The following is a 26,294-nucleotide window of genomic DNA, read 5'->3' as shown; positions in this document are numbered from 1 at the left end:
ATCTCTGATAATACCTAAAAACATGGATGTGAGGTTATTTATTATGCCCTACTATTGTGAAACAGTTACCTTTTCGTAATGCAAGGAGCTGCAGTTTCAAACTGCACATTTAATCTTACAAAGCGTTGATCTGACCAGGAATAGAAATATTAACGCGTGAAGGATACCGTTTAAATCAGGCGACTGAAATTGATATTTTTATCTCTTCTTTTATCAAGCAATTTCGTATTCGTATTCGATTATAAAGATACTAAAATTAAGTCTATCCCTGTATGGAATCGATAATTGACAATACTACCACTCTCCATTAAACTGGTTAAAGGGAATCACAACAGCAGTTAAAATGGGAATCACAACAGCAGTTAAGTATAAAACGTAAAACTTACAATAAAACGTTTTAGGTCTCTGTTCTTACAAATTAGACACGTCATTTCGTACATTCAAATTTTCTTCTTCCATCAAAGGGATTATATCGGCCCTTTATGGTCGACATTATCTCCGCTTCAGTATCGCCCATTAATGATACAATGCATGAATAAAATTAATACCTGGAATTTAATTAATCAATGCGCAGTTTGCGGTTATGTGCATGCGCATTTGGATTTCCATGCCCGTTACCCGTGCACCCAGCGTTGATTTTGTGGTTAAGGCTGTACGGTCGAGTGACGACGTGCCATTGAGCGATATTGACAAAGCATATATCCTTCCTGTAGCTATATATAGCTCTGGCTATTTGTCAGGTGTGGCTAGAGAAACAAGGACCATGGGAAACTGACCAATCACTTCAACCATGGATAACCAAAATGTAAGTATAGAGAGAGGGTGAGTATTGACATGAGTATTGTACATTATATTCAGTGTTTTTGAACGGAACTAGAGCATGACGGGACACTATTTCAAATATTGTTAACATGCATTTATAAACTTTTACATACAAATATAAAACACTGTGATACGGCACAAGACGTTTAACAAATATATAGTACTTTGTCGACAGAAAAGTTGTATTGATAATGAAAATTAGCGCGTGACATTTATAGGGACTTCAACCTTGTTTTGAATGCTATATTGACGGATGAATGGATGTCTTACACGACATTTGTATAGAACTTAGCTGCACATACGATGTACGGTATGGTACTGGCTTGTCCATAACCAGCTGGTGTGCGGAATTAAAGCTGAATATATAATGTCGTTAGGAGGCGGAACACCGGGTCAGTGGCCTTGTGAGTGTAAGGAAAATGCGTGTTGTTCATGTTGATATAGTCGGGTGGATGATGTTTTAGACACATGTGTACACAACACATGTCCCCACATCACGTATTAACTAATCCATAACCATGTGTCATACTATTTGCTTTGTTTTTTTAACTAATGATCCATACATAATATAGATAGATGTTGTACTTGTATACATGTTCATATGCTCGTCCATAAACACAAACTAAATGAGAATATATTTGTTTACTGTGGGGACACATGCATATGTCTTCAGGAATTATAGACTGATGTAATATCTACTTGTCATTGTCCATGTCTTATATAAACAACTGAAGGTTTCTTATTGCAATACGTCACCTAGGTAATACACATGTTGCTTGTATAACATGCCCTTTGTCAGGAGACCATGAAGGACAGGTATCCTTGAGGTGACAACAGAAAATGATTCAAAACACCATCTTTCTACACGTCTATATTATTCTCGGTAGCAATAAAGAAACATGTATTTCGATGCTGAGACTAGTTGATGCGTATCTATATCGTCTTCATTTCATCCTTGAAAATGAGTATTTAACCATGGCAATATTAGAATGTATTTTTATAGTATGTATGGGTCAAAGAAGTAATATCAACAGTTGTATTCCAGATAACACTGGGTCCTTTCAAACGTGCGTCTTACATGAAGTAGAAAATATGGGGCAACGGAGTAATTCCAACAGCGTGGGCAAACTAATGGCGGATTTTTGAGGCGATCTGCCTCTTTATCAAAACACAAAAAGAACAATTAAAATTACTTTTAAAGCGACAGTGACAAAATGTTGACAAAAACAGGAAAAAAAAGACAAAAATAGATCATATACCGTTGATGTTGTAGGATTATGACCGTTATGACGACACCGAATCCTTCCGCCGGTCGCCAGGTCCTGAAGTCAATACTGCAGAATATCCTGTGGTCACGACACCAGAATCTCCTAAGGAATTCCTCAACTCCATTGACAAGGGGATCTACGTCATCAGAACTCCCGATCTGGATGATGTGCCGAGACACCACAAAACTCTCGACCCTGATACTGTGTCAAAGGTTTGTAATTCCTATGCTGGTACAATGTCAAAGGTTTGTAATTCCGTTGCTGGTACAATGTCAAAGGTTTGTAATTCCGATGGTGATACACTGTCAAAGGTATGTTATTCCAATGCTGATACAATGTCAAAGGTTTGTAATTCAGATGCTGGTACACTGTCAAAGGTTTGTAATTCCGATGCTGGTACAATGTCAAAGGTTTGTAATTCCGATGCTGGTACACTGTCAAAGACTTGTGTTTCCGATTCCGGTACATTGTCAAAGGTTTGTTATTCCGTTGCTGGTACAATATAATGTCAAATATAGAGCTAATCATTCCGAGAAGATCAGATATATTCGTGTTTAAATTGCAATATGAAATTAATTTGTAATTACAGCTGTAATATTATATCGCAAGCAATTACTATTATTTCAATGAAGATAGGTTTGATTGTAGTAATATTTTATGTCGCTATTATTGCCTTGAACACTCCTCCTGCTCTCTCCTTGATTGGAAATATATTACCAATCCTATTGCTTGAGGATGACAACCATGTCGTTCTGATGATTAAACACACAATTATATTGTTCCCATCAGGCCACCACGAGATCTGAAGGTAAATCTGAGAAGACCAAAAGTCGAACGACGATCGCCGGAAGTGACCACACACAGATATACGGAGAGGATGAGAATGAGGAGCGCGGGAATTGGACAGGACGTTTCGACTTCCTATTGACCATGTTAGGGTACTCTGTGGGACTTGGGAACATCTGGCGCTTCCCCTACCTCTGCTACAAAAATGGCGGCGGGGCTTTCCTCATCCCTTACGTCATCATGCTGATAGTTGTAGGGATTCCCTTGTTCTATCTAGAGACATGTATTGGTCAGTTTTCAAGTTGTGGCCCACTCACCTGCTGGGGGTTCGCACCACTTTTCCAAGGTGAGTTATGATTATTTGATTTATAAAATCCTTTATTTCAGAAATTTCAATAGTTGTTTGTGCTGAGATAAAACACATTTCAAAACGAAACGAATTATTTCCGGTTTCAGGTCTTGGTGTCGCCATGGTGATAATTTCAGGAATTGTGACGCTTTATTACAATATGATTGTTTCCTGGGCCATCCTCTACTTTTTCGCTTCATTTACGAGTTCTCTCCCTTGGAGCGGATGTGACAATACATGGAATACACATGGTGAGTAATCGTATTATTTGTCAGGATTTAAGTTGAAACCAATAATAAAAGTTTGGAAACATACCCCGGTTATGTCAAATAATCTTTAAAAGTATGCATTGCAAATTAAAAAGATATTACAATTCCATGTAAACCAAGAATTTTTTGTCTTTGACCCTGTAGATGCGTAAACGCCGTATATATCTTGTTTTGACAGACTGTAGCCTTAAGTTGCCGAAAGTAAACTGTACAGTATCCGAGGGAATTAAGTACGGCAATGGGACCTGCTACAAGGAGGATAAGTTTGTTGGGCTTTGGAACACTACCCACTTCACTAACGCCACAGGTCGGCACCGCATCACACCGTCCGAGGAGTACTGGAAGTAAGTATCCATATGACGTCATCATGACATCATTGAGGCATCAAAGTAGTATTGAGTCCGTAGTCATAATTAGCGCTGCGTTTAAAAAAAACATCACTCAGATTTTGCACATTGCAACAAAAATCATTGCTATGCATGTGAATCGTTTATGGAAAGACACTACAGTTATCAATGAGACAAGCTATTCAGGTTAAAGGTCAAGAGTTTGTTTGTTTCAGTAACTATGTACTAGGGATCAGTTCCGGTATAGACGACATGGGGCCTCCAAGGTGGCAGTTGGCGATGTCCTTATTCGGGGCCTGGCTTCTATGCTTCCTTTGTCTTATCAAAGGCATCAAAACAACAGGAAAGGTACATTATTGTATATTAATTTTAGATCAAAGCATTCAATTTTCAATTTCAAGAAATTTTAGGATTTGACATTAGGCAATCATTTTAGCCATCTCCAAACTAATCTGTTATGGTTCAATTTGTTAACAAAACATATTAACAGTAAACTTCAAGAGTGATATTAAATATTGCTATGGCAACCTTGAATATTTAACATTAAAATTACACAAAGGCAATTTCACATCCGATAATGATAACGTTTCATTTTACATCAACACGGGAATACTTACATATAGAAGTGTTGTGACATATGCACTTAATATTCTAATTTAATAGGATGACTCGGTGATATATAAGTAGTATACTGAATATTAATCCGCCTCTGTTAAACAAGGACGCCTTCAATCATTTAAACGTCTCGCACTATACACATGTTATATTGTTTTCAAGATGATCTAAACTATCTTCCACTTGTACTCCTCCCACAGGTGGTCTACTTCACGGCTCTCTTTCCTTACGTCGTTCTCATCATCCTCTTCATCCGGGGAGTTACCCTTCCTAACGCCTCGGAGGGCATCTATTTTTACATCGTACCCAAGTTTGATAAACTACTCGACGCAAAGGTACAATTTCATAAGCGTAGAAGTGTTTTATTTCGATTATATTTTCTTTTCTTAAAGCTTCTTGACAATTTAGAACGAGTATTTTTGACGACATACTGAATACGTTTTCATATTGTGTCCTCAGGTGTGGCGAGATGGCGCTGTACAAGTATTCTACTCTCTAGGACCCGGATGGGGAGGTCTGATCGCTCTGTCAAGCTATAACCGTTTCCATAACAACATACTTGGGTAATATTATTTTTCCTAGCTCACTATTTCATTCCTAATTTTGGCGCTGTTCTTTTATCATTCTTAAGAGATTTCCACCATATCATGAAGCTGGCTTGCTTTTTTTGTAGGGACGCCATCATCGTGTCACTAGGAGACGGACTAACCAGCATCTTTGGTGGATTTGTTGTGTTCTCCTACCTTGGTTATATGGCCGGGCAGTTGGGTGTCGGGGTCAAGGACGTTGCTAGAAGTGGTAAGAGAATTAGATTTAAGCTTCCCATGTATTGAATATATGACTTCCTTCCAAAACCAGTATTCATGTCAGTCCAATAGCGTCTATGACAAGGTATGAAATATTTCATATGCACTATAGCAAAGAAAAAGTGTTTTCATTCATAAACCCTCTCCACAGCCAGGACAATAGTATTTTATAGTATACACAATGTGTTGAAAATTCCAAATGAAAATATCTATTCATCCTCACATTGTATTCATTCATTTTTGCTACGGCGCTTGAGACGTAGCAGTTAGAATCGTATGCAAATCACGCCATCTTACAGGATAGCCATGTAGCAAGAACGCTTGAATCAGACAGATGTTCGGTGTGTTACAACCATTGCCTGTTCAAGTAATATTAAAACGAATTACGGAAACAGACCTGAATCTGTCCGGATTCGGACGCTATCTTCCTGATAAAGCATTGTCATATGTGCGCTTGCATCCGTTCAGATTCGGTGTAGAACAAGCATTCGTGGTAAAAGTATTCTAAATAAGGATTTTCTAGAAATTAACCGGGCATTTTAAATGAAATCTGGTTCCATTTACAGATGAAACAAATATATCTGTAGTATTATACCATGTTCCAGACATTACTTTTATATTTCTTATTTAATTTAGATCATCATCGTGTAACAATAATAATCAGACAATGCGTAGACGCTAATTAACGGGACACGGAACATACTATAATGCGGAATGACAGATTAAACTAAAAGCGGAATGATAACGGAACATAGAAAACCATAGAAACATATGAGATTAAAGTTAATGTTTTCTTTGCCTTTTCTCTGAGCTTAGCAATTTCTGCATAAAAACGTTTTTATTTTGTCCGTAGCAAAAGTATTATCAAAACTGTTCGTCTGTACTATACCTGGCTACCTTGCACTAACCATAGGTATTTAGCACGCTGATAAGTCAAAGATCCACCATAGACTAAAATATTTTAGTCTCTAGTGGGTCTTTGACTTATCAGCGTGCTAAATACCTATGAACTAACACAAGCTCACAAATTATAAAATGGCTTTCAACAGAACAATTGAAATTGCTAAACAATATCATCATATCATTGTTTAATTTCCATATTTTGTCCAATTAATGGGTTAAGATTATGCGTAGCCCACTTAGCTTTTTGGGAAGCTAATACCTGTAATGTTAATAAAATTATCCATACAGCTTTATTTTGTAGGTGCGGGACTAGCATTCGTGGTGTACCCGGAAGCTGTGAACAACCTACCACCTGCTACACTGTGGTCCATCTTGTTCTTCTTTATGCTGATTACTCTAGGCCTAGACAGTGAGGTTGGTAAAACTTAAGATTTCTCGTCATAATTTCACACAAAACTGCAAATCCAACCAGTTTCTATTATTTCAATTTAATACTTATTAACTCTTTCCTTTGTTTTCAGTTCGCTATGTTGGAGACCGTGTTGACAGGGTTCACTGACTTCTTCCCATCACTTCGACCAAAGAAGTCGTTTGTCATTCTAGTCGTGTGCATCGTCTGCTTCCTCTTGGGTTTGCCTATCACTACCTCCGTAAGTTTATTATATTATCCCCTAATTTCTTAATATTTTGATTAAGTTTTACTTTTCTTATCTCTTTAATCATTGAACCTGTACTTTTATTTATCAAGGGACCGCGGTGGCCGAGTGATTAAGTTGCCAGGTACTGACCGCTGATCGGTGTATTTCTCCGGGTACTTCGGCTTTCCTCCAACAAACCTGGCATGTCCTTAAATGACCCTGACAGTTAATAGGACGATAAACTAATAAAACCAAAAACGTATTTATCAATTATGGACCTTGTTATGGAGTTGCGTGTACGAAAAGCTTCAAAAGTTTTGACCTTCTCTTTTTTTTCTTATAATGAGACTGTTTTTTTAAACGTTTCCCCTGAAACACCAGCCCTTTTGACCTTGGGTTAAACCATTCGACCTTGTGAGGAAGGCATTCTCGCTTCTGGTTCAAGTTGCGTAGCTGAAGAGTGTTGGATGTAAGCTCTTTTTTTATAGTTTTGAGACAAGAAAATGTTTAAAAGGGGTCCGGGGAAAAATTAAAAATACAGATTTCAAATTGTGCCATTAGGTTTTAGTTTTATGTGTTCATCCGGGGTATTTACTAAGATCGTGTTCTTTTTGCATTATTTACCATATTTAATTTGTTTTATTTTTTCTTATCCTTATACATTAAACATGTACTAATATTTATGACTTATAAACCTTCTCATGGAGTTAGACCTGTACCTGTTGACAATGATTGCAAGGTCGTAATAACGCGGAGTTCTTCAGGATGCCATCTTATGTCCATTGTTTTTCTTGCAATTAACATGCACATCAAATATACTATAAAAACTAAGGACGTCTGATTTGGTCCATATGGATTATCTGTAGTGTTGAGACCAAAATAATATTACACCCATCTTGTAGAAAAAGGTAACGGAACAAAAAAGTTCTGTCATTTCGATATCCTCAGCGATATTATGGCATTGACTTTTTCATGATGTCATAAGCTGCGTCATACATTTAATTGATTTGTAGTTACATAAGCCCTTTCAAAGCAAAATGTGTGCTAAATGTGTGCTAAAACGTGTTGTACACGTAGTTTTCACCACTAACACATATGTACACATGGCCTCGGTAGCGCAGTAGGTAGCGCGTCAGTCTCATAATCACACATATACAGAGCGATCTGAAGGTCGTGAGTTCGATCCTCACCCGGGGCATTTGCTTTTTTGACTTATTTCCGACTAATGTACTTGATCTATGATCACGTCATTTCTCTATTGGTTAGCATCTTTTCATTTCTATTTTTCTTATCTCTTCATACAATTTACATACACTTACATGTACTTATCAAGAATGAACCTTTCAACGGCGTTACACCTGTACCTAACTCATTGCATGATCGTAAAAGGAGACCAAATTTCGGATTTTTTTTGTTTTCTCTTCTTCCTATCTGTCTGTCCTCTTCTAGCCGTCTCTACCTGAAGCAGACTCACTTTTGACCTTGGCTTGATCACCCGTCCATGTGATGAAGGATCTCGGTTCTGCAGGATGCCATCTTATGTCCATTGCTATATGAATGTGTTGTTTCTGTCTCTGTTAAACTTCAGCATCAAGAAAATGGGACAACTTGTTTGCCGTTGTCCATATAATGTCACCGTTGGGTGTATGCCTTTCGATATCTTTGACAGCATGTTTCAGTGAGATAGTATTATTCAAAGGACATGCATTCCTAACTATTATATTGGCTTACACATAGTCATGTGATGGTACATGTACCATATATAGCATATCGACTCGGTGTTTCCATTTATAGAAATTCCTTGAGTGACGTCATAACAGAGTCGATTTTTCGCTAATTAAATCCATTGGTGAAATACTGAGTACTTCCGGGTACCGTTTTTTGGCCATAGTTTTTCTAATTAGTATACATATCAAATAATCTTTTCAACATCCGACAAAGATAATAAATATAACCTACAAACTTAAGGACATTCGATTCTATCTATTTGGTCTACATTATAATCTTCTATAATGTTGAGGTCAAAATAATGTTAAACCGATCTTGTAGAATAAGATAATAGAACAAAAATGAGCTGTCATTTCGAAATCCTCAGCGATATTATGTCATTGACTTTCTCATGATGCCATGAGTTGCGTCATACATTTTACAGTCGATTTGAATTTACATAAAACCTTTCAAAACAAAATGTGTGCTACAACGTGTTGTACACGTAGTTTTCACCACTGACACATATGTACACATGGCCTCGGTAGCGCAGTAGGTAGCGCGTCAGTCTCATAATCACACATATACAGAGCGATCTGAAGGTCGTGAGTTCGATCCTCACCCGGGGCATTTGCTTTTTTGACTTATTTCCGACTAATGTACTTGATCTATGATCACGTCATTTCTCTATTGGTTAGCATCTTTTCATTTCTATTTTTCTTATCTCTTCATACAATTTACAAACACTTACATGTACTTATCAAGAATGGACCTTTCAACGGCGTTACACCTGTACCTAACTCATTGCATGATCGTAAAAGGAGACCAAATTTCGGATTTTTTTGTTTTCTCTTCTTCCTATCTGTCTGTCCTCTTCTAGCCGTCTCTACCTGAAGCAGACTCACTTTTGACCTTGGCTTGATCACCCGTCCATGTGATGAAGGATCTCGGTTCTGCAACATGATCAAGATAACGCAATTGCTATATGAATGTGTTGTTTCTGTCTCTGTTAAACTTCAGCATCAAGGAAATGGGACGACTTGTTTGCCGTTGTCCATATAATGTCACCGGTGGGTGTATGCTTTCGATATGTTTGACAGCATGTTTCAGTGAGATAGTATTATTCAAAGGACATGCATTCCTAACTATTATATTTGGTTACACATAGTCATGTGATGCTACATGTACCATATATAACATTTCGACTCGGTGTTTCCATTTATAGAAATTCCTTGAGTGACGTCATAACAGAGTCGATTTTGCTCTAATTAAATCCATTGGTGAAATACTGAGTACTTCCGGGTACCGTTTTTTGGCCATAGTTTTTCTAATTAGTATACATATCCAATAATCTTTTCAACATCCGACAAAGATAATAAATATAACCTACAAACTTAAGGACATTCGATTCTATCTATTTGGTCTACATTATAATATTCTATAATGTTGAGGTCAAAATAATGTTAAACCGATCTTGTAGAATAAGATAATAGAACAAAAATGAGCTGTCTTTCGAAATCCTCAGCGATATTATGTCATTTACTTTCTCATGATGCCATAAGTTGCGTCATACATTTTACAGTCGATTGATTTGTAGTTGCATTAGCCCTTTCAGAATAATATGTATGCTAAAAACGTGTTGTACACGTAGTTTTCACCACTAACACATATGTACACATGGCCTCGGTAGCGCAGTAGGTAGCGCGTCAGTCTCATAATCACACATATACAGAGCGATCTGAAGGTCGTGAGTTCGATCCTCACCCGGGGCATTTACTTTTGTTGACATATTTCCGGCTTATGTACTACTTGACCTAACATCGTATTCTTTTTCTATTGTTTACCATCTTTTGTTTGTTTGTTTGATTTATTAACGTCCTATTAACAGCTATGGTCATGTAAGGACGGCCTCCCATGTATGCGGTGTATTGCGTGTATGTTGTGCGAGGTGAGTGTACTGGGAGACTGCGGTATGTTCGTGTTGTGTCTTCTTGTATAGTGGAACTGTTACCATCTTTAATTTGTTTTATTTTTCTTATCCTGATACATTAAACATGTACTAGTATTTATGACTTATAAACCTTTTCATGGAGTTTGACTTGTACCTGTTGACAATGATTGCAAGGTCGTAATAACGCGGAGTTCTTCAGGATGCCATCTTATGTCCATTGTTTTTCTTGCAATTAACATGCACATCAAATATACTATGAAAAACTAAGGACGTCTGATTTGGTCCATATGGTTTAAAATATAATCTATAGTGTTGAGACCAAAGTAATATTACACCCATCTTGTAGAAAAAGGTAACGGAACAAAAATGTTCTGTCATTTCGATATCCTCAGCGATATTATGGCATTGACTTTTTCATGGTGTCATAAGCTGCGTCATACATTTAATTGATTTGAATTTACATAAAACCTTTCAAAACAAAATGTGTGCTACAACGTGTTGTACACGTAGTTTTCACCACTGACACATATGTACACATGGCCTCGGTAGCGCAGTAGGTAGCGCGTCAGTCTCATAATCACACATATACAGAGCGATCTGAAGGTCGTGAGTTCGATCCTCACCCGGGGCATTTGCTTTTTTTTACTTACATAATTGTATTTCCGACTAATGTACTTGATCTATGATCACGTCATTTCTCTATTGGTTAGCATCTTTTCATTTCTATTTTTCTTATCTCTTCATACAATTTACAAACACTTACATGTACTTATCAAGAATGGACCTTTCAACGGCGTTACACCTGTACCTAACTCATTGCATGATCGTAAAAGGAGACCAAATTTCGGATTTTTTTGTTTTCTCTTCTTCCTATCTGTCTGTCCTCTTCTAGCCGTCTCTACCTGAAGCAGACTCACTTTTGACCTTGGCTTGATCACCCGTCCATGTGATGAAGGATCTCGGTTCTGCAACATGATCAAGATAAAGCAATTGCTATATGAATGTGTTGTTTCTGTCTCTGTTAAACTTCAGCATCAAGGAAATGGGACAACTTGTTTGCCGTTGTCCATATAATGTCACCGTTGGGTGTATGCCTTTCGATATCTTTGACAGCATGTTTCAGTGAGATAGTATTATTCAAAGGACATGCATTCCTAACTATTATATTTGCTTACACATAGTCATGTGATGCTACATGTACCATATATAACATTTCGACTCGGTGTTTCCATTTATAGAAATTCCTTGAGTGACGTCATAACAGAGTCGATTTTGCGCTAATTAAATCCATTGGTCAAATACTGAGTACTTCAGGGTACCGTTTTTTGGCCATAGTTTTTCTAATTAGTATGCATATCAAAAACTCTTTTCAACATCCGACAAAGATAATAAATATAACCTACAAACTTAAGGACATTCGATTCTATCTATTTGGTCTACATTATAATCTTCTATAATGTTGAGGTCAAAATAATGTTAAACCGATCTTGTAGAATAAGATAATAGAACAAAAATGAGCTGTCATTTCGAAATCCTCAGCGATATTATGTCATTGACTTTCTCATGATGCCATGAGTTGCGTCATACATTTTACAGTCGATTGATTTGTAGTTGCATTAGCCCTTTCAGAATAATATGTATGCTAAAAACGTGTTGCACACGTAATTTTCACCACTAACACATATGCACACATGGCCTCGGTAGCGCAGTAGGTAGCGCGTCAGTCTCATAATCACACATATACAGAGCGATCTGAAGGTCGTGAGTTCGATCCTCACCCGGGGCATTTACTTTTGTTGACATATTTCCGGCTTATGTACTACTTGACCTAACATCGTGTTCTTTTTCTATTGTTTACCATCTTTTGTTTGTTTGTTCGATTTATTAACGTCCTATTAACAGCTATGGTCATGTAAGGACGGCCTCCCATGTATGCGGTGTATTGCGTGTATGTTGTGCGAGGTGAGTGTACTGGGAGACTGCGGTATGTTCGTGTTGTGTCTTCTTGTATAGTGGAACTGTTACCATCTTTAATTTGTTTTATTTTTCTTATCCTGATACATTAAACATGTACTAATATTTATGACTTATAAACCTTTTCATGGAGTTAGACTTATACCTGTTGACAATGATTGCAAGGTCGTAATAACGCGGAGTTCTTCAGGATGCCATCTTATGTCCATTGTTTTTCTTGCAATTATCATGCACATCAAATATACTATAAAAACTAAGGACGTCTGATTTGGTCCATATGGTTTAAAATATAATCTATAGTGTTGAGACCAAAATAATATTACACCCATCTTGTAGAAAAAGGTAACGGAACAAAAATGTTCTGTCATTTCGATATCCTCAGCGATATTATGGCATTGACTTTTTCATGGTGTCATGAGCTGCGTCATACATTAAATTGATTTGAATTTACATAAACCCTTTCAAAGCAAAATGTGTGCTAAAACGTGTTGTACACGTAGTTTTCACCACTAACACATATGTACACATGGCCTCGGTAGCGCAGTAGGTAGCGCGTCAGTCTCATAATCACACATATACAGAGCGATCTGAAGGTCGTGAGTTCGATCCTCACCCGGGGCATTTGCTTTTTTGACTTATTTCCGACTAATGTACTTGATCTATGATCACGTCATTTCTCTATTGGTTAGCATCTTTTCATTTCTATTTTTCTTATCTCTTCATACAATTAACATACACTTACATGTACTTATCAAGAATGAACCTTTCAACGGCGTTACACCTGTACCTAACTCATTGCATGATCGTAAAAGGAGACCAAATTTCGGATTTTTTTGTGTGTTTTCTCTTCTTCCTATCTGTCTGTCCTCTTCTAGCCGTCTCTACCTGAAGCAGACTCACTTTTGACCTTGGCTTGATCACCCGTCCATGTGATGAAGGATCTCGGTTCTGCAACATGATCAAGATAAAGCAATTGCTATATGAATGTGTTGTTTCTGTCTCTGTTAAACTTCAGCATCAAGGAAATGGGACGACTTGTTTGCCGTTGTCCATATAATGTCACCGGTGGGTGTATGCCTTTCGATATCTTTGGCAGCATGTTTCAGTGAGATAGTATTATTCAAAGGACATGCATTCCTAACTATTATATTGGCTTATACATAGTCATGTGATGGTACATGTACCATATATAGCATATCGACTCGGTGTTTCCATTTATAGAAATTCCTTGAGTGACGTCATAACAGAGTCGATTTTGCGCTAATTAAATCCATTGGTCAAATACTGAGTACTTCAGGGTACCGTTTTTTGGCCATAGTTTTTCTAATTAGTATGCATATCAAAAACTCTTTTCAACATCCGACAAAGATAATAAATATAACCTACAAACTTAAGGACATTCGATTCTATCTATTTGGTCTACATTATAATCTTCTATAATGTTGAGGTCAAAATAATGTTAAACCGATCTTGTAGAATAAGATAATAGAACAAAAATGAGCTGTCATTTCGAAATCCTCAGCGATATTATGTCATTGACTTTCTCATGATGCCATGAGTTGCGTCATACATTTTACAGTCGATTGATTTGTAGTTGCATTAGCCCTTTCAGAATAATATGTATGCTAAAACGTGTTGCACACGTAGTTTTCACCACTAACACATATGTACACATGGCCTCGGTAGCGCAGTAGGTAGCGCGTCAGTCTCATAATCACACATATACAGAGCGATCTGAAGGTCGTGAGTTCGATCCTCACCCGGGGCATTTACTTTTGTTGACATATTTCCGGCTTATGTACTACTTGACCTAACATCGTATTCTTTTTCTATTGTTTACCATCTTTTGTTTGTTTGTTCGATTTATTAACGTCCTATTAACAGCTATGGTCATGTAAGGACGGCCTCCCATGTATGCGGTGTATTGCGTGTATGTTGTGCGAGGTGAGTGTACTGGGAGACTGCGGTATGTTCGTGTTGTGTCTTCTTGTATAGTGGAACTGTTACCATCTTTAATTTGTTTTATTTTTCTTATCCTGATACATTAAACATGTACTAATATTTATGACTTATAAACCTTTTCATGGAGTTAGACTTATACCTGTTGACAATGATTGCAAGGTCGTAATAACGCGGAGTTCTTCAGGATGCCATCTTATGTCCATTGTTTTTCTTGCAATTATCATGCACATCAAATATACTATAAAAACTAAGGACGTCTGATTTGGTCCATATGGTTTAAAATATAATCTATAGTGTTGAGACCAAAGTAATATTACACCCATCTTGTAGAAAAAGGTAACGGAACAAAAATGTTCTGTCATTTCGATATCCTCAGCGATATTATGGCATTGACTTTTTCATGGTGTCATGAGCTGCGTCATACATTAAATTGATTTGAATTTACATAAACCCTTTCAAAGCAAAATGTGTGCTAAAACGTGTTGTACACGTAGTTTTCACCACTAACACATATGTACACATGGCCTCGGTAGCGCAGTAGGTAGCGCGTCAGTCTCATAATCACACATATACAGAGCGATCTGAAGGTCGTGAGTTCGATCCTCACCCGGGGCATTTGCTTTTTTGACTTATTTCCGACTAATGTACTTGATCTATGATCACGTCATTTCTCTATTGGTTAGCATCTTTTCATTTCTATTTTTCTTATCTCTTCATACAATTAACATACACTTACATGTACTTATCAAGAATGGACCTTTCAATGGCGTTACACCTGTACCTAAGTCATTGCATGATCGTAAAAGGAGACCAAATTTCGGATTTTTTTTTGTTTTCTCTTCTTCCTATCTGTCTGTCCTCTTCTAGCCGTCTCTACCTGAAGCAGACTCACTTTTGACCTTGGCTTGATCACCCGTCCATGTGATGAAGGATCTCGGTTCTGCAACATGATCAAGATAAAGCAATTGCTATATGAATGTGTTGTTTCTGTCTCTGTTAAACTTCAGCATCAAGGAAATGGGACGACTTGTTTGCCGTTGTCCATATAATGTCACCGGTGGGTGTATGCCTTTCGATATCTTTGGCAGCATGTTTCAGTGAGATAGTATTATTCAAAGGACATGCATTCCTAACTATTATATTGGCTTATACATAGTCATGTGATGGTACATGTACCATATATAGCATATCGACTCGGTGTTTCCATTTATAGAAATTCCTTGAGTGACGTCATAACAGAGTCGATTTTGCGCTAATTAAATCCATTGGTCAAATACTGAGTACTTCAGGGTACCGTTTTTTGGCCATAGTTTTTCTAATTAGTATGCATATCAAAAACTCTTTTCAACATCCGACAAAGATAATAAATATAACCTACAAACTTAAGGACATTCGATTCTATCTATTTGGTCTACATTATAATCTTCTATAATGTTGAGGTCAAAATAATGTTAAACCGATCTTGTAGAATAAGATAATAGAACAAAAATGAGCTGTCATTTCGAAATCCTCAGCGATATTATGTCATTGACTTTCTCATGATGCCATAAGTTGCGTCATACATTTTACAGTCGATTGATTTGTAGTTGCATTAGCCCTTTCAGAATAATATGTATGCTAAAACGTGTTGCACACGTAATTTTCACCACTAACACATATGCACACATGGCCTCGGTAGCGCAGTAGGTAGCGCGTCAGTCTCATAATCACACATATACAGAGCGATCTGAAGGTCGTGAGTTCGATCCTCACCCGGGGCATTTACTTTTGTTGACATATTTCCGGCTTATGTACTACTTGACCTAACATCGTGTTCTTTTTCTATTGTTTACCATCTTTTGTTTGTTTGTTCGATTTATTAACGTCCTATTAACAGCTATGGTCATGTAAGGACGGCCTCCCATGTATGCGGTGTATTGCGTGTATGTTGTGCGAGGTGAGTGTACTGGGAGACTGCGGTATGTTCGTGTTGTGTCTTCTTGTATAGTGGAACTGTTACCATCTTTAATTTGATTTATTTTTCTTATCCTGATACATTAAACATGTACTAATATTTATGACTTATAAACCTTTTCATGGAGTTAGACTTATACCTGTTGACAATGATTGCAAGGTCGTAATAACGCGGAGTTCTTCAGGATGCCATCTTATGTCCATTGTTTTTCTTGCAATTATCATGCACATCAAATATACTATAAAAACTAAGGATGTCTGATTTGGTCCATATGGTTTTAAAATATAATCTATAGTGTTGAGACCAAAGTAATATTACACCCATCTTGTAGAAAAAGGTAACGGAACAAAAATGTTCTGTCATTTCGATATCCTCAGCGATATTATGGCATTGACTTTTTCATGGTGTCATGAGCTGCGTCATACATTAAATTGATTTGAATTTACATAAACCCTTTCAAAGCAAAATGTGTGCTAAAACGTGTTGTACACGTAGTTTTCACCACTAACACATATGTACACATGGCCTCGGTAGCGCAGTAGGTAGCGCGTCAGTCTCATAATCACACATATACAGAGCGATCTGAAGGTCGTGAGTTCGATCCTCACCCGGGGCATTTGCTTTTTTGACTTATTTCCGACTAATGTACTTGATCTATGATCACGTCATTTCTCTATTGGTTAGCATCTTTTCATTTCTATTTTTCTTATCTCTTCATACAATTAACATACACTTACATGTACTTATCAAGAATGAACCTTTCAACGGCGTTACACCTGTACCTAACTCATTGCATGATCGTAAAAGGAGACCAAATTTCGGATTTTTTTGTGTGTTTTCTCTTCTTCCTATCTGTCTGTCCTCTTCTAGCCGTCTCTACCTGAAGCAGACTCACTTTTGACCTTGGCTTGATCACCCGTCCATGTGATGAAGGATCTCGGTTCTGCAACATGATCAAGATAAAGCAATTGCTATATGAATGTGTTGTTTCTGTCTCTGTTAAACTTCAGCATCAAGGAAATGGGACGACTTGTTTGCCGTTGTCCATATAATGTCACCGGTGGGTGTATGCCTTTCGATATCTTTGGCAGCATGTTTCAGTGAGATAGTATTATTCAAAGGACATGCATTCCTAACTATTATATTTGCTTATACATAGTCATGTGATGGTACATGTACCATATATAGCATATCGACTCGGTGTTTCCATTTATAGAAATTCCTTGAGTGACGTCATAACAGAGTCGATTTTGCGCTAATTAAATCCATTGGTCAAATACTGAGTACTTCAGGGTACCGTTTTTTGGCCATAGTTTTTCTAATTAGTATGCATATCAAAAACTCTTTTCAACATCCGACAAAGATAATAAATATAACCTACAAACTTAAGGACATTCGATTCTATCTATTTGGTCTACATTATAATCTTCTATAATGTTGAGGTCAAAATAATGTTAAACCGATCTTGTAGAATAAGATAATAGAACAAAAATGAGCTGTCATTTCGAAATCCTCAGCGATATTATGTCATTGACTTTCTCATGATGCCATGAGTTGCGTCATACATTTTACAGTCGATTGATTTGTAGTTGCATTAGCCCTTTCAGAATAATATGTATGCTAAAACGTGTTGCACACGTAATTTTCACCACTAACACACATATGCACACATGGCCTCGGTAGCGCAGTAGGTAGCGCGTCAGTCTCATAATCACACATATACAGAGCGATCTGAAGGTTGTGAGTTCGATCCTCACCCGGGCATTACTTTACTTTTGTTGACATATTTCCGTACTTTTTTACTACTTGACCTAACATCGTGTTCTTTTTGTTATTTATTAACGTCCTATAACAGCTATGGTCATGTAAGGACGGCCTCCCATGTATGCGGTGTATTGCGTGTATGTTGTGCGAGGTGAGTGTACTGGGAGACTGCGGTATGTTCGTGTTGTGTCTCTTGTATAGTGGAACTGTTACCATCTTTAATTTGTTTTATTTTTCTTATCCTGATACATTAAACATGTACTAATATTTATGACTTATAAACCTTTTCATGGAGTTAGACTTGTACCTGTTGACAATGATTGCAAGGTCGTAATAACGCGGAGTTCTTCAGGATGCCATCTTATGTCCATTGTTTTTCTTGCAATTATCATGCACATCAAATATACTATAAAAACTAAGGACGTCTGATTTGGTCCATATGGTTTTTAAAATATAATCTATAGTGTTGAGACCAAAGTAATATTACACCCATCTTGTAGAAAAAGGTAACGGAACAAAAATGTTCTGTCATTTCGATATCCTCAGCGATATTATGGCATTGACTTTTTCATGGTGTCATGAGCTGCGTCATACATTAAATTGATTTGAATTTACATAAACCCTTTCAAAGCAAAATGTGTGCTAAAACGTGTTGTACACGTAGTTTTCACCACTAACACATATGTACACATGGCCTCGGTAGCGCAGTAGGTAGCGCGTCAGTCTCATAATCACACATATACAGAGCGATCTGAAGGTCGTGAGTTCGATCCTCACCCGGGGCATTTGCTTTTTTGACTTATTTCCGACTAATGTACTTGATCTATGATCACGTCATTTCTCTATTGGTTAGCATCTTTTCATTTCTATTTTTCTTATCTCTTCATAAATTTAAATACACTTACATGTACTTATCAAGAATGGACCTTTCAACGGCGTTACACCTGTACCTAACTCATTGCATGATCGTAAAAGGAGACCAAATTTCGGATTTTTTTTGTGTTTTCTCTTCTTCCTATCTGTCTGTCCTCTTCTAGCCGTCTCTACCTGAAGCAGACTCACTTTTGACCTTGGCTTGATCACCCGTCCATGTGATGAAGGATCTCGGTTCTGCAACATGATCAAGATAAAGCAATTGCTATATGAATGTGTTGTTTCTGTCTCTGTTAAACTTCAGCATCAAGGAAATGGGACAACTTGTTTGCCGTTGTCCATATAATGTCACCGTTGGGTGTATGCCTTTCGATATCTTTGACAGCATGTTTCAGTGAGATAGTATTATTCAAAGGACATGCATTCCTAACTATTATATTTGCTTACACATAGTCATGTGATGCTACATGTACCATATATAGCATATCCACTCGGTGTTTCCATTTATAGAAATTCCTTGAGTGACGTCATAACAGAGTCGATTTTGCTCTTATTAAATCCATTGGTGAAATACTGAGTACTTCCGGGTACCGTTTTTTTGGCCATAGTTTTTCTAATTAGTATACATATCAAATAATCTTTTCAACATCCGACAAAGATAATAAATATAACCTACAAACTTAAGGACATTCGATTCTATCTATTTGGTCTACATTATAATCTTCTATAATGTTGAGGTCAAAATAATGTTAAACCGATCTTGTAGAATAAGACAATAGAACAAAAATGATTTCGAAATCCTCTGCGATATTATGTCATTGACTTTCTCATGATGTCATAAGTTGCGTCATACATTTTACAGTCGATTGATTTGTAGTTGCATTAGCCCTTTCAGAATAATATGTATGCTAAAACGTGTTGCACACGTAATTTTCACCACTAACACATATGCACACATGGCCTCGGTAGCGCAGTAGGTAGCGCGTCAGTCTCATAATCACACATATACAGAGCGATCTGAAGGTCGTGAGTTCGATCCTCACCCGGGGCATTTACTTTTGTTGACATATTTCCGGCTTATGTACTACTTGACCTAACATCGTATTCTTTTTCTATTTTTTTACCATCTTTTGTTTGTTTGTTTGATTTATTAACGTCCTATTAACAGCTATGGTCATGTAAGGACGGCCTCCCATGTATGCGGTGTATTGCGTGTATGTTGTGCGAGGTGAGTGTACTGGGAGACTGCGGTATGTTCGTGTTGTGTCTTCTTGTATAGTGGAACTGTTACCATCTTTAATTTGTTTTATTTTTCTTATCCTGATACATTAAACATGTACTAATATTTATGACTTATAAACCTTTTCATGGAGTTAGACTTATACCTGTTGACAATGATTGCAAGGTCGTAATAACGCGGAGTTCTTCAGGATGCCATCTTATGTCCATTGTTTTTCTTGCAATTAACATGCACATCAAATATACTATAAAAACTAAGGACGTCTGATTTGGTCCATATGGTTTAAAATATAATCTATAGTGTTGAGACCAAAATAATATTACACCCATCTTGTAGAAAAAGGTAACGGAACAAAAATGTTCTGTCATTTCGATATCCTCAGCGATATTATGGCATTGACTTTTTCATGGTGTCATAAGCTGCGTCATACATTTAATTGATTTGAATTTACATAAACCCTTTCAAAGCAAAATGTGTGCTAAAACGTGTTGTACACGTAGTTTTCACCACTAACACATATGTACACATGGCCTCGGTAGCGCAGTAGGTAGCGCGTCAGTCTCATAATCACACATATACAGAGCGATCTGAAGGTCGTGAGTTCGATCCTCACCCGGGGCATTTGCTTTTTTGACTTATTTCCGACTAATGTACTTGATCTATGATCACGTCATTTCTCTATTGGTTAGCATCTTTTCATTTCTATTTTTCTTATCTCTTCATACAATTTACATACACTTACATGTACTTATCAAGAATGGACCTTTCAACGGCGTTACACCTGTACCTAACTCATTGCATGATCGTAAAAGGAGACCAAATTTCGGATTTTTTTTGTGTTTTCTCTTCTTCCTATCTGTCTGTCCTCTTCTAGCCGTCTCTACCTGAAGCATACTCACTTTTGACCTTGGCTTGATCACCCGTCCATGTGATGAAGGATCTCGGTTCTGCAACATGATCAAGATAAAGCAATTGCTATATGAATGTGTTGTTTCTGTCTCTGTTAAACTTCAGCATCAAGGAAATGGGACGACTTGTTTGCCGTTGTCCATATAATGTCACCGGTGGGTGTATGCCTTTCGATATCTTTGGCAGCATGTTTCAGTGAGATAGTATTATTCAAAGGACATGCATTCCTAACTATTATATTGGCTTACACATAGTCATGTGATGCTACATGTACCATATATAGCATATCCACTCGGTGTTTCCATTTATAGAAATTCCTTGAGTGACGTCATAACAGAGTCGATTTTGCTCTTATTAAATCCATTGGTGAAATACTGAGTACTTCCGGGTACCGTTTTTTGGCCATAGTTTTTCTAATTAGTATACATATCAAATAATCTTTTCAACATCCGACAAAGATAATAAATATAACCTACAAACTTAAGGACATTCGATTCTATCTATTTGGTCTACATTATAATCTTCTATAATGTTGAGGTCAAAATAATGTTAAACCGATCTTGTAGAATAAGATAATAGAACAAAAAATGAGCTGTCATTTCGAAATCCTCAGCGATATTATGTCATTGACTTTCTCATGATGCCATGAGTTGCGTCATACATTTTACAGTCGATTGATTTGTAGTTGCATTAGCCCTTTCAGAATAATATGTATGCTAAAACGTGTTGCACACGTAATTTTCACCACTAACACATATGTACACATGGCCTCGGTAGCGCAGTAGGTAGCGCGTCAGTCTCATAATCACACATATACAGAGCGATCTGAAGGTCGTGAGTTCGATCCTCACCCGGGGCATTTACTTTTGTTGACATATTTCCGACTTATGTACTACTTGACCTAACATCGTGTTCTTTTTCTATTGTTTACCATCTTTAATTTGTTTTATTTTTCTTATCCTGATACATTAAACATGTACTAATATTTATGACTTATAAACCTTTTCATGGAGTTAGACTTGTACCTGTTGACAATGATTGCAAGGTCGTAATAACGCGGAGTTCTTCAGGATGCCATCTTATGTCCATTGTTTTTCTTGCAATTAACATGCACATCAAATATACTATAAAAACTAAGGATGTCTGATTTGGTCCATATGGTTTAAAATATAATCTATAGTGTTGAGACCAAAGTAATATTACACCCATCTTGTAGAAAAAGGTAACGGAACAAAAATGTTCTGTCATTTCGATATCCTCAGCGATATTATGGCATTGACTTTTTCATGATGTCATAAGCTGCGTCATACATTAAATTGATTTGAATTTACATAAACCCTTTCAAAGCAAAATGTGTGCTAAAACGTGTTGTACACGTAGTTTTCACCACTAACACATATGTACACATGGCCTCGGTAGCGCAGTAGGTAGCGCGTCAGTCTCATAATCACACATATACAGAGCGATCTGAAGGTCGTGAGTTCGATCCTCACCCGGGGCATTTGCTTTTTTGACTTATTTCCGACTAATGTACTTGATCTATGATCACGTCATTTCTCTATTGGTTAGCATCTTTTCATTTCTATTTTTCTTATCTCTTCATACAATTTACATACACTTACATGTACTTATCAAGAATGGACCTTTCAACGGCGTTACACCTGTACCTAACTCATTGCATGATCGTAAAAGGAGACCAAATTTCGGATTTTTTTGTGTTTTCTCTTCTTCCTATCTGTCTGTCCTCTTCTAGCCGTCTCTACCTGAAGCAGACTCACTTTTGACCTTGGCTTGATCACCCGTCCATGTGATGAAGGATCTCGGTTCTGCAACATGATCAAGATAAAGCAATTGCTATATGAATGTGTTGTTTCTGTCTCTGTTAAACTTCAGCATCAAGGAAATGGGACGACTTGTTTGCCGTTGTCCATATAATGTCACCGGTGGGTGTATGCCTTTCGATATCTTTGGCAGCATGTTTCAGTGAGATAGTATTATTCAAAGGACATGCATTCCTAACTATTATATTGGTTTACACATAGTCATGTGACGGTACATGTACCATATATAGCATATCGACTCGGTGTTTCCATTTATAGAAATTCCTTGAGTGACGTCATAACAGAGTCGATTTTGCGCTTATTAAATCCATTGGTGAAATACTGAGTACTTCCGGGTACCGTTTTTTGGCCATAGTTTTTCTAATTAGTATACATATCAAAAACTCTTTTCAACATCCGACAAAGATAATAAATATAACCTACAAACTTAAGGACATTCGATTCTATCTATTTGGTCTACATTATAATCTTCTATAATGTTGAGGTCAAAATAATGTTAAACCGATCTTGTAGAATAAGATAATAGAACAAAAATGAGCTGTCATTTCGAAATCCTCAGCGATATTATGTCATTGACTTTCTCATGATGCCATGAGTTGCGTCATACATTTTACAGTCGATTGATTTGTAGTTGCATTAGCCCTTTCAGAATAATATGTATGCTAAAACGTGTTGCACACGTAATTTTCACCACTAACACATATGCACACATGGCCTCGGTAGCGCAGTAGGTAGCGCGTCAGTCTCATAATCACACATATACAGAGCGATCTGAAGGTCGTGAGTTCGATCCTCACCCGGGGCATTTACTTTTGTTGACATATTTCCGGCTTATGTACTACTTGACCTAACATCGTATTCTTTTTCTATTGTTTACCATCTTTTGTTTGTTTGTTCGATTTATTAACGTCCTATTAACAGCTATGGTCATGTAAGGACGGCCTCCCATGTATGCGGTGTATTGCGTGTATGTTGTGCGAGGTGAGTGTACTGGGAGACTGCGGTATGTTCGTGTTGTGTCTTCTTGTATAGTGGAACTGTTACCATCTTTAATTTGTTTTATTTTTCTTATCCTGATACATTAAACATGTACTAATATTTATGACTTATAAACCTTTTCATGGAGTTAGACTTATACCTGTTGACAATGATTGCAAGGTCGTAATAACGCGGAGTTCTTCAGGATGCCATCTTATGTCCATTGTTTTTCTTGCAATTATCATGCACATCAAATATACTATAAAAACTAAGGACGTCTGATTTGGTCCATATGGTTTAAAATATAATCTATAGTGTTGAGACCAAAGTAATATTACACCCATCTTGTAGAAAAAGGTAACGGAACAAAAATGTTCTGTCATTTCGATATCCTCAGCGATATTATGGCATTGACTTTTTCATGGTGTCATGAGCTGCGTCATACATTAAATTGATTTGAATTTACATAAACCCTTTCAAAGCAAAATGTGTGCTAAAACGTGTTGTACACGTAGTTTTCACCACTAACACATATGTACACATGGCCTCGGTAGCGCAGTAGGTAGCGCGTCAGTCTCATAATCACACATATACAGAGCGATCTGAAGGTCGTGAGTTCGATCCTCACCCGGGGCATTTGCTTTTTTGACTTATTTCCGACTAATGTACTTGATCTATGATCACGTCATTTCTCTATTGGTTAGCATCTTTTCATTTCTATTTTTCTTATCTCTTCATACAATTTACATACACTTACATGTACTTATCAAGAATGAACCTTTCAACGGCGTTACACCTGTACCTAACTCATTGCATGATCGTAAAAGGAGACCAAATTTCGGATTTTTTTGTGTGTTTTCTCTTCTTCCTATCTGTCTGTCCTCTTCTAGCCGTCTCTACCTGAAGCATACTCACTTTTGACCTTGGCTTGATCACCCGTCCATGTGATGAAGGATCTCGGTTCTGCAACATGATCAAGATAAAGCAATTGCTATATGAATGTGTTGTTTCTGTCTCTGTTAAACTTCAGCATCAAGGAAATGGGACGACTTGTTTGCCGTTGTCCATATAATGTCACCGTTGGGTGTATGCCTTTCGATATCTTTGACAGCATGTTTCAGTGAGATAGTATTATTCAAAGGACATGCATTCCTAACTATTATATTGGCTTACACATAGTCATGTGATGGTACATGTACCATATATAGCATATCGACTCGGTGTTTCCATTTATAGAAATTCCTTGAGTGACGTCATAACAGAGTCGATTATGCTCTTATTAAATCCATTGGTGAAATACTGAGTACTTCCGGGTACCGTTTTTTGGCCATAGTTTTTCTAATTAGTATACATATCAAATAATCTTTTCAACATCCGACAAAGATAATAAATATAACCTACAAACTTAAGGACATTCGATTCTATCTATTTGGTCTACATTATAATCTTCTATAATGTTGAGGTCAAAATAATGTTAAACCGATCTTGTAGAATAAGATAATAGAACAAAAATGAGCTGTCATTTCGAAATCCTCAGCGATATTATGTCATTGACTTTCTCATGATGTCATAAGTTGCGTCATACATTTTACAGTCGATTGATTTGTAGTTGCATTAGCCCTTTCAGAATAATATGTATGCTAAAACGTGTTGCACACGTAATTTTCACCACTAACACATATGCACACATGGCCTCGGTAGCGCAGTAGGTAGCGCGTCAGTCTCATAATCACACATATACAGAGCGATCTGAAGGTCGTGAGTTCGATCCTCACCCGGGGCATTTACTTTTGTTGACATATTTCCGGCTTATGTACTACTTGACCTAACATCGTGTTCTTTTTCTATTGTTTACCATCTTTAATTTGTTTTATTTTTCTTATCCTGATACATTAAACATGTACTAATATTTATGACTTATAAACCTTTTCATGGAGTTAGACTTGTACCTGTTGACAATGATTGCAAGGTCGTAATAACGCGGAGTTCTTCAGGATGCCATCTTATGTCCATTGTTTTTCTTGCAATTAACATGCACATCAAATATACTATAAAAACTAAGGACGTCTGATTTGGTCCATATGGTTTAAAATATAATCTATAGTGTTGAGACCAAAATAATATTACACCGATCTTGTAAAAAAAGGTAACGGAACAAAAATGTTCTGTCATTTCGATATCCTCAGCGATATTATGGCATTGACTTTTTCATGATGTCATAAGCTGCGTCATACATTAAATTGATTTGTAGTTACATAAGCACTTTCAAAGCAAAAATGTGCTAAAACGTGTTGCACACGTAGTTTTCACCACTAACACATATGTACACATGGTCTCG

General features: G+C 37.1%; 1 protein-coding gene and 18 non-coding genes across 20 annotated transcripts in view; all 19 read left to right on the top strand.

Annotated features, from left to right (window-relative positions):
- The first annotated feature begins 641 nt into the window (after window positions 1–641).
- The window catches only part of LOC138336315 (sodium-dependent proline transporter-like), a 30,223-nt gene continuing 4,570 nt past the window's right edge, over window positions 642–26,294 (top strand). For both annotated transcript variants that reach the window (XM_069285752.1, XM_069285751.1), the window contains exons 1-11: window positions 642–805; window positions 2,096–2,302; window positions 2,880–3,222; window positions 3,333–3,476; window positions 3,673–3,838; window positions 4,057–4,189; window positions 4,657–4,791; window positions 4,916–5,019; window positions 5,130–5,254; window positions 6,467–6,579; window positions 6,687–6,815. In XM_069285752.1, coding sequence (XP_069141853.1) covers window positions 791–805; window positions 2,096–2,302; window positions 2,880–3,222; window positions 3,333–3,476; window positions 3,673–3,838; window positions 4,057–4,189; window positions 4,657–4,791; window positions 4,916–5,019; window positions 5,130–5,254; window positions 6,467–6,579; window positions 6,687–6,815 — 1,614 coding nt within the window. In that variant the 5' untranslated portion in view covers window positions 642–790. The remainder of the gene's footprint in view (window positions 806–2,095; window positions 2,303–2,879; window positions 3,223–3,332; window positions 3,477–3,672; window positions 3,839–4,056; window positions 4,190–4,656; window positions 4,792–4,915; window positions 5,020–5,129; window positions 5,255–6,466; window positions 6,580–6,686; window positions 6,816–26,294) is intronic.
- On the top strand, window positions 7,910–8,001 carry Trnam-cau (transfer RNA methionine (anticodon CAU)). Its single transcript is given in 2 exon segments — window positions 7,910–7,946; window positions 7,966–8,001. It is a non-coding gene; the product is annotated as a tRNA-Met (tRNA).
- On the top strand, window positions 9,049–9,140 carry Trnam-cau (transfer RNA methionine (anticodon CAU)). The gene is given in 2 exon segments: window positions 9,049–9,085; window positions 9,105–9,140. It is a non-coding gene; the product is annotated as a tRNA-Met (tRNA).
- On the top strand, window positions 10,191–10,282 carry Trnam-cau (transfer RNA methionine (anticodon CAU)). The gene is given in 2 exon segments: window positions 10,191–10,227; window positions 10,247–10,282. It is a non-coding gene; the product is annotated as a tRNA-Met (tRNA).
- Trnam-cau (transfer RNA methionine (anticodon CAU)) lies at window positions 11,001–11,092 on the top strand. The gene is given in 2 exon segments: window positions 11,001–11,037; window positions 11,057–11,092. It is a non-coding gene; the product is annotated as a tRNA-Met (tRNA).
- On the top strand, window positions 12,156–12,247 carry Trnam-cau (transfer RNA methionine (anticodon CAU)). The gene is given in 2 exon segments: window positions 12,156–12,192; window positions 12,212–12,247. It is a non-coding gene; the product is annotated as a tRNA-Met (tRNA).
- On the top strand, window positions 12,965–13,056 carry Trnam-cau (transfer RNA methionine (anticodon CAU)). Its single transcript is given in 2 exon segments — window positions 12,965–13,001; window positions 13,021–13,056. It is a non-coding gene; the product is annotated as a tRNA-Met (tRNA).
- Trnam-cau (transfer RNA methionine (anticodon CAU)) lies at window positions 14,112–14,203 on the top strand. The gene is given in 2 exon segments: window positions 14,112–14,148; window positions 14,168–14,203. It is a non-coding gene; the product is annotated as a tRNA-Met (tRNA).
- Trnam-cau (transfer RNA methionine (anticodon CAU)) lies at window positions 14,921–15,012 on the top strand. Its single transcript is given in 2 exon segments — window positions 14,921–14,957; window positions 14,977–15,012. It is a non-coding gene; the product is annotated as a tRNA-Met (tRNA).
- Window positions 16,066–16,157, top strand: Trnam-cau (transfer RNA methionine (anticodon CAU)). Its single transcript is given in 2 exon segments — window positions 16,066–16,102; window positions 16,122–16,157. It is a non-coding gene; the product is annotated as a tRNA-Met (tRNA).
- Window positions 16,876–16,967, top strand: Trnam-cau (transfer RNA methionine (anticodon CAU)). Its single transcript is given in 2 exon segments — window positions 16,876–16,912; window positions 16,932–16,967. It is a non-coding gene; the product is annotated as a tRNA-Met (tRNA).
- Window positions 18,809–18,900, top strand: Trnam-cau (transfer RNA methionine (anticodon CAU)). The gene is given in 2 exon segments: window positions 18,809–18,845; window positions 18,865–18,900. It is a non-coding gene; the product is annotated as a tRNA-Met (tRNA).
- On the top strand, window positions 19,948–20,039 carry Trnam-cau (transfer RNA methionine (anticodon CAU)). Its single transcript is given in 2 exon segments — window positions 19,948–19,984; window positions 20,004–20,039. It is a non-coding gene; the product is annotated as a tRNA-Met (tRNA).
- Trnam-cau (transfer RNA methionine (anticodon CAU)) lies at window positions 20,758–20,849 on the top strand. The gene is given in 2 exon segments: window positions 20,758–20,794; window positions 20,814–20,849. It is a non-coding gene; the product is annotated as a tRNA-Met (tRNA).
- Window positions 21,905–21,996, top strand: Trnam-cau (transfer RNA methionine (anticodon CAU)). The gene is given in 2 exon segments: window positions 21,905–21,941; window positions 21,961–21,996. It is a non-coding gene; the product is annotated as a tRNA-Met (tRNA).
- On the top strand, window positions 22,547–22,638 carry Trnam-cau (transfer RNA methionine (anticodon CAU)). Its single transcript is given in 2 exon segments — window positions 22,547–22,583; window positions 22,603–22,638. It is a non-coding gene; the product is annotated as a tRNA-Met (tRNA).
- Window positions 23,692–23,783, top strand: Trnam-cau (transfer RNA methionine (anticodon CAU)). The gene is given in 2 exon segments: window positions 23,692–23,728; window positions 23,748–23,783. It is a non-coding gene; the product is annotated as a tRNA-Met (tRNA).
- Window positions 24,501–24,592, top strand: Trnam-cau (transfer RNA methionine (anticodon CAU)). The gene is given in 2 exon segments: window positions 24,501–24,537; window positions 24,557–24,592. It is a non-coding gene; the product is annotated as a tRNA-Met (tRNA).
- Window positions 25,648–25,739, top strand: Trnam-cau (transfer RNA methionine (anticodon CAU)). The gene is given in 2 exon segments: window positions 25,648–25,684; window positions 25,704–25,739. It is a non-coding gene; the product is annotated as a tRNA-Met (tRNA).

The sequence above is a fragment of the Argopecten irradians genome, chromosome 12, assembly GCF_041381155.1.
Source record: "Argopecten irradians isolate NY chromosome 12, Ai_NY, whole genome shotgun sequence".
NCBI classification, from domain to species: Eukaryota; Metazoa; Mollusca; class Bivalvia; order Pectinida; family Pectinidae; genus Argopecten; species Argopecten irradians.
Note: the sequence above shows the minus strand (reverse complement) of the source record. Positions and strands in the feature narration are given on the sequence as shown.